This window comes from Hemicordylus capensis, chromosome 4 (genome assembly GCF_027244095.1).
Source record: "Hemicordylus capensis ecotype Gifberg chromosome 4, rHemCap1.1.pri, whole genome shotgun sequence".
In the NCBI taxonomy this organism is placed as follows: Eukaryota; Metazoa; Chordata; class Lepidosauria; order Squamata; family Cordylidae; genus Hemicordylus; species Hemicordylus capensis.
This window is the reverse complement of record NC_069660.1, coordinates 316853988-316866370: the sequence shown is the minus strand read 5'-3', so window position 1 is coordinate 316866370 and position 12383 is coordinate 316853988. Positions and strand designations below refer to the sequence as shown.

General features: G+C 46.0%; 1 protein-coding gene across 15 annotated transcripts in view; it reads right to left on the bottom strand.

Annotated features, from left to right (window-relative positions):
- Nucleotides 1-12383, bottom strand: part of ADGRB1 (adhesion G protein-coupled receptor B1) — a 464876-nt gene that overhangs the window by 19560 nt on the left and 432933 nt on the right. For all 15 annotated transcript variants that reach the window (XM_053246405.1, XM_053246412.1, XM_053246399.1 and 12 more), the window contains one exon: nt 4892-5604. In XM_053246405.1, coding sequence (XP_053102380.1) covers nt 4892-5604 — 713 coding nt within the window. The remainder of the gene's footprint in view (nt 1-4891; nt 5605-12383) is intronic.

The window sequence follows — 12383 nt, the reverse complement described above, 5'->3', positions numbered from 1 at the left end:
TTCCACAGGCATGTTTGCACGGAGAAAGTTGGTACTGCACAAAAGGGCACCCTGGGGACAAATTCTGCATCACTTTCGACACATAGTAATTGCAGAAGAGTTCTCCCTAGCTGCTGTGGTCTTGGGAATCACCGGGCTGCTTGTTCTCACTCCTGTTTCTCCACTATGTACCTTTCACAACAGGTGGGACTGTTTAACCTGAACTCATGATAATAGTTGGTGGCAAGTTTTCCTAACCTCCTGGCTCTATTCTTGAAAGAGCTGAATTTGGCTGGTAAATCTTGACATTTTAGAGGGAGACATTTTAAAATGAGAGGAACCCAACTGGACATAGTGGTAGGGAAAGGATAAGCGCTGAATGCCCTCCCCAATTTTTTATACTTAGGAGGCTGCCTTATACACTGAGACCACTCTTTCCACTGAATGATTTGACATGGGCTCTCCAAGGTGTCAGCCAAAGGTCTTCCCCAGCCCCTGCTATACGGGACTACATTTAGGATTTTTTCCGTGCAGAGAATGTGCTCTACCACTGTGCTCTTCCCCTAAAGTGGAGAGAGCTCAGAGCCTCCTCAGCACCACCAGCCACAAAAGGCTGGTCCTGGTCCAGTTCTTAATCAATTGTGCACTGAAACATGGTGCATAGAGGTGCTTTTATTCCTTCCATGGTGAAGGCATCAAAGACTTCGGGAGTGAAATCCAGATATATGTTCATGTATATTGTGACTGGAGAAGTGATCAAAGTCTCTCTTAGTCCTCCATTCCAGTTTGAATCACTGTTCTCACTAAGGGCACATGTTAGATTCCCAGGGAAGGGCCACATGTCCATCACAGACACACCAAGAAGCAGTGTCCCACGAGTCAGTGACATCACAGGACCTAAGGAAGGCAGAAAGGAGGGAGTGCATCTATCTGCCGCCACCACCACCAAGCAGCAGCTGAGGAAGAAGAGCACTGGCCCAAGGCAATGAGGTCATGATGCCACTACAGGCCTCAACATAAGATCCACAAGCCATTGTCCGTAGGGTGCAGGCTGGTCCCCTGCTTCATATATTGCATCCACAGCAACTTCATAGACACCTTTTCCCATATGAACCTGCCTGGATTTTCATATCTGCTGGAGGGGTTCTGCTCTAACTCCTGCCTTTAACTGAGAAGCATTTGGTAGTGATTTGAAACAGGGCCTTCTCCATGGTGGTGCCTAGACTGTGAGCGGTCCCTTGAGATGAGAGAGGCACCTACTGTTATCTAGTTTTTCTGGCAACTCAAAACACTTCTTCTCTAGCAAGCATTTGATGGCTTCTGATTTAATGTAATCTCCTGGCTTATTTGTACAGCATGATGTTCTAATTACACTGGCACAGTCATGCTGGGACAGCTAAGATGGAGAGTAGTTTCAACATTCCACCATTATAAACCCCGAACATTCAATTATTTATAAAATCAAAACCATTTGTCCAATCTACCTGGCCATCAGCACACATTCACCAGGGTACAAGAGACACTTCCCCTGCAAATTTCGCAGATTCCCTCTGCAAATTTTGAAGATTTGTTGAAAAAAATGGCTTAGGTAGAGCAGTTTAAAGTTTTCTCTCTCATCTGAACAGGGCATTAAAGAGTTGGCGACATTCTTTGGGACTACAGCTACTAAGTGGTATTTAAATGATTGCGTAGCCCAGTTTCAGCCTTTAGACTGCGTGCCAGAAAAGTGCCTTTTGAATAACCCTCTGGGCAGAGGCGTATCTAGGGAAAATAGCACCTAGGGCAAACACTGAAATTGCGCCCCCTGTCCAAGCATCTGACACCCATCTTTCAGATAACTTTACCATAATATCAGCTCAAAAATACAAGTCAAGCTTGTTAATCTTTTAATATTTCAAAAGCTATTTAGCAGTGGACTTAGCCAGACCAAAAAATGCTGGAAAACTACAAATTTCAGTATGTGGGGGCTCATGAAATACCCAAATACTATGTGGAGATGTACTTGGAAAACTAAACAGAAGTGCCTGTCTAATTCTCTACTATGCATGGTAGCATCACCATTACATAAGTTTTAAAAATCAATGGAGAATTTGACTTTTCCCAGATACTCTGTAAATAATTAAAGGATATGCAGAGTAAACTGTGTCACTGCTTGGAATATATTCTAGTCTTTCAGAAAGACAGTTAAAATGAGAGAAAGAGAGCAAAAAGCTCCCAGTGGGCCTTAATATTAAGGATTTCACACTGATTCAAAGACAAACTCACCATTAATAGCCATATCAGCAAGACATCACATTTAACTCACTTATCACAAGAAGCAAAGTAAGAGCAAATGAATACAATCCTAGCTCTTAAGAGTCAGCTCAGTATTCACAAGCCCTGATTCTCTGTACATAGTGCCAATCTGAATATGTGTACAGTGTCTTATATTATATTTTTATTATTATTATTTTTACCCATAGCCCCTTCGGGGGGCTTCCTAAAGGCTGGGGTGTTGCAAAGATTTCCCCTCACCCCGTTGGCCTCTAGGGCCTCGCAGAAACCATCTGAGTATGTGCAGTGGCCGTTTTTAAAAATAATCTTTTTTTTTAAGGCCACTGAACACAAAATGGCCACCGCGCATGCTCAAATGGCCTCTGCGAGGCCTGGCATGACCTAGAGCCTCACAGAGGCCATTTGAGCATGCACAGTGGCCATTTTGTTTTTGGCAGCCATTTGTTTTAAAATTAATTTTACAAAATGGCGCCCCCTTCAAGTGGCGCCCGGGGCACGTGCCCTGCCTGCCCTACCCCTAGATACGCCCCTGCCTCTGGGACCCAATCGATGGTTATTTCACAATTGATCCTCAAAGTTGTGTTTTAAGAGACTGAGAAATGCATCTTTGACACTAAGAAGAGAAAAGGGTCTGTGCAGTAGCAATTTTGAGGTTCCGGTTGCCCACTGCACTGCCCACTATCAATATGGCGGCTGGCTCTCACCCTCTCTGAGTCCTAGAGCACAACCACTGTTTCCCTCACTGCCCTCTTCTCCCCCCACCCCACGCTGTGCATTGCTGGTGCTGGCTGGCAGTTGGCCGGCAGTGAAGGGCTGCAGCTGGAGGCAGGGATTAAGGTTGAGCCGGGCTGGGAAGGGCTTTACTGGCAGAGGCACTCCTCCCCACTCCATCCAACCATGTGCCTTTGCTCCCTCCGCAGCCAACACGGACCAGCAGCAGCCAGCATTGCAGAGCAGACCCACCCCGTTGGGCCGCACTGGGAAGAGCTTCCCCGGTGAAAGGAGTCCGGGTCCGGCTGTTCTAGAAGGCATGGGAGGGAGACCAAGGCGGAAGGTTAGGAGCACTCAAGGGGTCTTTGTCCTCTGCCCTTGCCTTCATGTAGCGGGTTTAGTCGGTCGGTCCCCCCACCCCCCAGCCAAGAGAAGAGTGTCCATCCCAAGTGGGCTTGGCCCCCTGCCAGCGCCACAAGACAATGATGTGTGTGTGTGTGTGTGTGTGTGTGTGTGTGTGTGTGTGTGTGTGTGAAGGCTGAGAGGAGGCCGTTTGTAACAAGAAATCTGCTTCTGTTGGGCTTGCAAGGGAGCTGGCTTTCTCTCCTTCCTTTCACTTCTCCATGTATCTCCTTCCCTCCCTTCCCCTTGTCTTTCTTTTCTTTTTCTCCTTCCTTCCTTCCTTCTTTCTCTTTTCTCCCTCCTTCCACTTATCGATCCACCTCTCTCTCTCCCCCCTTTCCTTCCCTCTTCTTTCTTTTATTTTCTCTTTCTTGCCTTTCTGCCAATTGTTCCTCTCCCCTCTCTGTCTCTCTCTCCCCCTTTCCCTCCCTCCTTCCTATGGTGAACATAGGGAAGATGCTCTAGAATACTATCGTTGCTGTAAAAACAACTTCTTCCTTATAAAAAGGGGGGAAAAAGAAGAGCTTACTGGGGTCTAGATTCTGCAAAAAACTAGCTGCACTGCTGGGGTGGAGTGCGTTGCCAAGAGGTGAGCACCCAAGGTGGGCAGGGAGTAGTGCTCATAGCCACAGAGTAAGAAGAAGAGTGAAGGGCACCCACATCCTTTCTATTGGGTAAGCACTTCCCCATAGTGTCTAATTAGATTTCCCTTTTTTTAATGCCTGGAAATTCAGTAATCCAAAAACCTTCAGTTTAAGATGAGCATTAAGATGCTTTATATTTTTGCTCATGCTCTAAAAAGTATAGAAATTGCACGTTAAGATGCCCATCTTAACTTTCACAACATATAGGCGGTGAAGACTTTGTCCTGTCTGGTATATGATGATGGCTTTGGAAATGACTCAGAAGCAGCCACTTTCCAGGTTTTTCCTGCAATTCTCTGCTGTAGGTCATTGGACTCTCTGATGTTACATCACTTCTCCTGCGACTCTCTGATGTCATGGTAGTGTTTTCTTCTGGACTTTCTGTGTTAGCTTTCTTCCAGGTTCACAGTGAGTATCTGTGATTAATTAACCTCCCTCCCCACCTCCCAGTTTGCCTCTGACTCTGACTCCAATCCTGACCCCAATTCTTACCCCAACCCTGACTATGACCTTGACATTCAGAAGGGTCCAAAGGACCCTGAACCAATGTTTTTTGGGTTGGAGCAGATTGGGTTGGAGCAGATCAAGTTGGACCCGATCCTGACTTTCACATTGGTGCACAGGCCTGGTAGGCGCCAGCAACAGTTTCTGGAAAGACAGTGTGATAGGGTTGGATTTGCTCTCCTCCTGTTAAATATAAGGGATCACCACTTTAAAAGATGCCTCTTTGCTCAGTCTGTAGGGGTTACACCATTCTAAGCCACATGATGGAAAGGAAGAATAGATGTGTTAGCAATATAGAGCACGATGCACTTATACAAACAAAGGAACCTGCCTTACACCGAGTCAGACCATTGGGACGAACAAGGCCTACCACTCACCTCGAGGGAGCTCATGGAAAGGGTGGAGACTGTCTCACTTTTGGACACCATGCCAGAGTTCCCGGACTCGCCCATATCACACAAGCTGTTTGGCATCTGTGAATCGCCAGACTTGTTAACCAGAGGAGGAGACAGTTGTTGTTGCTGCTGCTGCTGCTGCAACAAGGGGGAGGCCTGGATCTCCCCACAGCCCATCACCACAGGTTCCCTTGGAGGGCTTTTGACAACAAAGCCCGGGTCAGTGGCCATGCTGAGGTGGATGAGTCTTGTCTGTGGCATCTGGTCAATATTGATGCTGTACTTTGTATCGTCCTTCGGCGGTGGCGGCGGTGGCGGTGGCTTGGGCCGCAAGGTGGAGGTATTGGTGGGCAGGATGACATAGCTGGTATCTATGGCTTTATCCTGCGCCCGGGAGAGCTCTGAGTCCAGCTTTTTAAAGATGTCCCCATCACAGATGTAGATTGACTTGGGCGGCTGGCCCTTGTCTTTCTTCAAAGTGAGGGTGTGGTTGCTGAAATCGTTGAGGTTGATGGCCCCCAGATAGTGTGGGGAGCTCTGGAGGTGCATCTTTGAGACGTTGGCTGGAAGACTATTAAAGTTCGACGAACCCTTCTGGTGGTTCAGCTTCAGTTTCTCCTCATCCTGTAGCGATGGACGCTTCAGCGTCCCTGTAATGGTCATCGTGCGGCAAGTGCTGATGTCCTTATTTAGCACTAACGAGTCAGAGGGAAAGAGGCAGACAGTCAGTGGCTGCAAATGAAAGGCTCCTGACACCACAACAAAGACACTCACCACAATCACACTGCCCAGGCAAGCCCCTGCATTCACCAGGAGAGAGGATCTTGGAGGGGGACATTGTTTTGCCCTGGTTCTGTAGCCTCCCAATGCATGTTTATTCCAAAACTTTGCCTGGAAGAGTCGGATCAGCTTTGGTCCTAAATGGCTAAGACCAGAATATCTCAAGAATTGTGCCCATCTGGGCTGTAACTACAGGAGAGGGGGCCCATGTTCGCCCCTCTCTCTGGTGGCCCCTCAGTGTGAGGGAGATAATAAAAAAAAATAAGGAGGTGGCTGGGGGCCCCTGGGTTCTTTGAATCCCTTTGCTCAATTATAGCTACACCTCTGGTCACCATACAAACCTTCCTGATTGTTGAAGCCCTCCGCTGGTCAAGGAGCAGGGCCTTTTTTGTGGTGACACCAGGTATTTGGAGCAGGCTTCCAAGACAAGTTTATCTAGTCCTATCTTTGTACAATTTTTGGTGGCAGCCGAGACACCCTCTGGGCACACTGGGTACTGTCTTTTTAAATGATGGTAGTTGACTTTTTTTTTAAAAAAAAAAAGTATAATTGATACATTACGGAGTTGTTTTAAATGCAATTTTAGCTTCTCCTGATTCTAACAAATGTAAGTATGTTGCACTTTTTTCAGTGTTATTATTTGTCACCTTGGTTCTCTTGATAGAAAGAGAATATAAATGCTTGACAATCAGTCAATCAAAATTGCCTTCTATTCCATTCATTTATTGCACCAAGAAGGATATAATAAATTACCCTTTTCCCATTTATCCATTTTAATATTTGTGTTAAATTACTTTCCTATTCCTTAGCTTTAATTTAAAAGAATAAAATAATATACGTATTTTCTGGCGATGCTATGCTGATCCAACCAGATTTGATTTTCAGTGCAGATACTGTTCTGCTGGTGGGGATAAGTATCTTAGACCAGCCTTATGTCTGATCTAATTTCATTTCTATTAAGGGGGGGAAAGCAGCATCTGGATGTGCAAATGTATGCACATACTGCTCAGAGGAAAAAATTGGTAGATGCTCAACATTTTTGCAAAAGCTTGGATATTTCTGTGCAAAGGCTGCAAAGGGAAGTGGTGAAAACCAAGATGTTTTCCTACTTCTTGGTTTGCAGGGCATCTAGAGAAGCTGGGGAGTTGTAGAGAGGATCAGCCCTTGCAGTGGCTGATGTACAGAGCTAGAATGCACTGCACATGCAGCAAGAGAGCAGCCTAGCTGTAGTTAGCTCAACTAACTACACAGTGCACTGTGGGGAAGCAGAAATTTTGGATGTCCTCCTTTCCCCCAGGAAGCCCTCTTTCTACCCGAAAATATGGTTACTCAGCCCTCAGGGACATATTTTTGGGCAGCCCAGGGATCAAAAATAGCTGTTTCCATCGGGAAGTTATGCTAGGCTGCTCCCTTGCTGGATCCTTGTTCTGTGTCAGCCAATTTCATTTGTATTGTGGGTGGGCTTCTTTGCACTTGCTGCAGAGATGGCAAGTGAAGGACTTGTGAATTTCACCCCTGCTCTTTGCAGTCTTTGCAAAGATCCACACCCCAAATGCTCCAAGGGGCAGTCATGAAACTGATGAGCTTCAGCCCCTACACTGTGGAGTTGAAACTGACAAGTTATCCACTACTCTTTTGTCCATTGTATCTCTGCAGTAAAGTGACTTTCACAACTGACTCACTGAAGGACAGAGAACTTCCACCAGTGCTTTCAACAGCTTTTGTTTCACCTCTAGATCATCATGTGCAATTAGCAGTGAACGTTCAAGGACCAAGCCATGGCTGGATATGCAAGCTGTTATTCAAGCAGGCCTTTCTGTCTTCTCAGAAAGGAAAAACAAAGCAACTACCAGCTTTTTCAGGAGAACTGAACATATGCATGCAGAGACGTTGTTCAGAAAATCCATGGAAATTTAAGACATCACAGTATAAGACACCATGGGGTGGAGGAACAACAAAAAATCCCACAGAAACAAAGAGACACGTCTTGCAACTCCCTACTATGTTTCATGTATTGTTGTGACTCACATCTGATGATGATCAAGGATGCACATTAACCCTTGCCTTTTACTGTGATTTAAACAAGATTGTTTGTTTCATGGTGTGCTTCATTAGGAATTTCATTTCAAAGTGGGAGTTGAAAGGCATTTGAAGAAATCTTGGGTTAGATTTTTGCCCTGAGATTCCATTTTTGTCTGTCAAATAAGAGAATGCAATAACATTTCACCCTTTGCCCTGTAGGCCCACATCCAGTGGTGGGAAAGCAGGTCAAACTGATTCCCCTCATTTGCATTTTCAAGGGTTGAGACTTTGGCCAGTATTCTGACTAATGGTGCATGCATGCTTCTGAAGCATGGATGTTACTCATGTGCAAGAGTAACATGTCATTTTTGTTGCTCTCTCCTTCCTCCAGAGAACAGTGAAATTGCCAGAGAACACTTTGACAATGGAACTACATCCCAGAGGGTTGCTCAGCCCTCAGGGATCTGTTTCTGTGGGTCAAATAACTCTTCAGGGCAAACGGGAGAAACTAGTGCTGCATGTGTGCTTTTGTAAGAAACATGTGTACAACTTTAGTCAGGATGTTGGCCTCTGACATTTTGGGGGGTACAAACCTATGCCTCCTTGGAATGGGGCATTCTGGAAAGTATAGAATGGTGGTCACCAGCCAATCAGAACTGTGAGCAATTCAGGTCTTTATTGTCACCCTGAAAATAATCAAAATAGCCCCCAGCGTTGTGGCAAATGAGACTATGAAATCGGGGGTGGGGGAGAGAGATTTCAGTGCATCCAACTGCCAAGGCTGCTCAACGTTTTAAGAGTTTATAATTTTCCAGCAGATGATTAACAGGATAAAATTCTGTCTAGGCATGTGCAGTGCTGGCTCGTTTGCAAACCATTTCCTGCAAAACTTGAGTCCGGGCACTGTGTTTTCCAAAAAAATCAACTACTGTTGGGCAGATTTTAATATAAATTGGAATATTAAACATGTCTTTATATTTATATGTCAATTAAGATGTTTAATGGGTTTGGAGGATCCAAACACCCCTGAATGAACATGAGACAGGCTCCTCCCCACCTCTTGATTTCACTTGTTTTGCAATGGAAGCCCCAACCTTGCCCTTTTTCTTTCTTTCCTCTGCTGCAGGAATAAGATCTGCCACTATTGCCTGTTTCCTGAGGCTGCTTCTGCCCTTACTTTCCCCTTCTCTTCCTGAAAAGGACAACATGGTGTGCAGAAACAGCTTCACAAAAACCAAGAAATGATGCCTTTTAAAAATTCGGCAGGGGAGCGGAAGGATGCTTTTTGGAGCTCCAAGGTCCCAGTGGATGTTGCTTTGGGTCAAGTTCCACAGGGTGGGCTTAATTTTCTTGTTACAACACTTGGATAATAATAGTGGCTTACATCCTGTCTAACAGAGCAGAGAAAAGAGCATGGGGAAAGCACCTGTGGAGCACCAATACTTCTGAAGAGCTCCAGACTAAAACTGCACAGGTGTGTGTGTGTGTGTGTGTGTGTGTGCGCAATGTGTGTTAATTTCAACTACCTCCCCTCCCTTCTTTGTTATCTGAAAGTAAGTCCCCAAGGGCTGTGCCAATTTTAAGTCCCCGAGGGCTGTGCCAATTTTCAGTTGGCACAGAGCACTTCCCAGGAAAAGGGAGGTAATCAAAATCTGCCTTCACCGCTGAGCCATTCCAGAAGCACCGATGCTTCTCCTACTTCACTAGTGCTTTGTGGGTCAAGATGCCTGCCACTAAATATCAACACCATGCTTGAAGGCAAAAGGGGGAAGGCTTCTGTACTTGCAAGAAAAAGAAACAACCTTATTCTGAAGGAGGAAGTGAGCATGGCCATCAAACACACATAGATAAGCGCACACCTTCCTGTGCAGACATCTGTACACTTGCACAGCTTAATGTCTGAATTGGGCTGAAGACTACTTGCCCAACATTTCAGTGTAACAGTTCTTTTACCAATTCCCCCTCCACGGCAAACAGGGAATCAAGCAATTTACTTCTAGCCCTATTCAAGTAATTCTTGGCTATGGCTGGAGCATAAAGTTGTACCTAGGCAGTTGTGGTACCCTTGCATGAGGCTAGCTTGTCATTAGTTATGAGTGCAGCCTTCACCTTAAGAACAGCCCTGCTGGATCGGGCCCAAGGAGGCCCATCTAGACCAGCATCCTGTTTCACACAGTGGCCCACCAGATGCCTCTGGAGAGCCCACAGGCAAGAGGTGTGTGCATGCCCTCTCTCCTGCTCTTGCTCCCTTGCAACTGGGATTGAGAAGCATCTTGACTCTGATGCTGGAGATGGTCCACAGCCACCAGACTAGTATCCATTGATAGACCTGCCCTCCATGAATTTGTCTAAGCCCCTTTTAAAGCCATCCAAGCTGGTGGCCATCACCACATCCCATGGCAAGGAATTCCATAGATTAATTATGTGCTGTGTGAAAAAGTACTTCATCTTGTCGGTCCTAAATTTCCCAACCCTCAGTTTCATGGGGTGACCCCTGGTTCTAGTGTTGTGTGAGAGGGAGAATCTTTATCTCTGTTCACTCTCTCCACTCCATGCATAATTTTCTACACCTTGATCATGTCTCCCCTTAGTCATCAAGGTAAAGAGCCCCAGATGCTGTAGCCTAGTCTCATAAGGAAGGTGCTCCAGGCACCTGATCATTTTCGTTGCCCTCTTCTGCACCATTTCTAGTTCTACAATGTCCTTCTTAAGATAAGGTGACCAAAGCTGCATGCAGTACTCCAGATGTGGCCGCACCATAGATGTGAACTGAAGAGCAAACAACCAGAAATAGCAATACAAGCATGTTTTAAGGTGGCTTGATGTGTTGGGTAATGATAAATTGAACACTAGCCATTTGAGTTAGTATTCAAATCACAGCAATTCCTAGAAACTGGTAGAATATGAGCCACTGATGATTTATTGTTAAATTTATTTATTGTTAAATTTATATACCGCTTTTCATTAAAAACAATCCCAAGGCGGTTATGATTTTCAGCAGAGAGCAAAATGAAGTTTCCACATCTTTCAGTTTCTGAATCAGACTTGCATGGTTAGTCAAACTCCCTAGACCCTGAGACTGTTCTCACTCACAGCCTAACCCGGGCTAGGGAAACCCAGCCTGGGTTAGGCTGAATGTAAGAACTGCTGCGATCGGGCCTGATCCCAGTGGGGCAGCACCGCCTAGCCCAACTCTGTAGCCAGCTTTAAGCCAGGGTTAAAGGTGCCCACACACCATTAACTGTAGCTCCCTGATTGTTTGCGGGCCTGGGCTGCTTCCAGCCCAGCCCCACACAGAGATGGGCACCTAGAGCACCCTTCTCCTGGAGAAATCTCCCAATGCACTGTGCCTGGCACGTGGGAACACGGTCCACACTCCCAGCAACATATGTGTAATTGTCTGCAGGGAAGGTAAGATTTGTGCAGCCTTCCACCTGCCTGCCCACTTCCCTGCCCGCCCGGTCATGTGGACAGCCCTCCTGTGACTTCTATGGAACAGCAGACCTTTGACAATGAAAGGCGGGACATGTAGCTCAGCCAATTGCTTGCCTTCATTTAGCCGACACCACCAATGCACATAGGTAGTTGAGGAGATGCCTCCTGGAGGTGGAGTTGATGCTGGCATTTCTTCAGCCATATCAAAGAACTGTAAGCACCGGAAGAGATTCCCCTCAGGGGATGGAGCCGCTCTGGGAAGAGCAGAACGTTCCAAGTTCCCTCCCTGGCAGCATCTCCAAGATCGGGATGAGAGAGATTCCTGCCTGCAACCTTGGAGAAGCCGCTGCTAGTCTGGGTAGACAATACTGAGCTAGATGGACCAAGGGTCTGACTCAGTATTTGGCAGTTTCCTATGTCCCTACGTTCCTATGTAACTGTGTTCTTTGATATGAACACAGCCAGAAAGCTGCTCTAGCTTCTGAAAGCTCCAAGCAAAAATAGTTTGGGATTGGAATCACTTTTGACTAAAGAATCTTTTCCTCTTCACGGGAGGACTGGGTGAGGCTCACATCAGAAATCCCAGAAGCTGTTGAATCAGGGACAATCTTTTCTTTTTATGGGCCAGGAACCCTAGCAAAGCCTTAACCACGCACACTCCCTTTGTTCTCTACAGCCAGGCACTCGTGTGTGAATCTTATTCCACTCATCTCTGTACACTAAAGTATACCTAGGAAGCTTCCTATGTATACTGAGTTAGAGCACTGGTCCACTGGTGAGCCCCCACAAATCTTCCACTGACACAGTTTGATATGATATTATACAATACAATTTTGTATTGTGTGAAATTGTATCCTTTTAGCAAATAAAAATTCCATCACATCCAATCTGATGAAAAATTGTCTAAAAAGACTTGCAGCACATCTGTTCTGACTGTTGACCTGATGTGATACACAGCCCGACAAGATCCTCGTCCAAGATGGTCAAGGGGTGGGTTAAGCTTTTTGCCTCCCATAGGAGAAAAGGCTTTTGCCACCCTTTTACCTTAAACAAAAAAGGTTTGCTTTTTTTAAAAAAAGGTAGAAGGGTGGACTTTATTTTCACCCACTCCATCCTTGCTGCAGCCACTGCTGCCCACAGAGAGGGGCGGCCAAATTTGAGGAGGGGCAACATTTGCTACTCCTCAAATTTTTTCGCCGTAGGCAAATGCCTCCTCTGCCTCTCTGTTAATCCACCA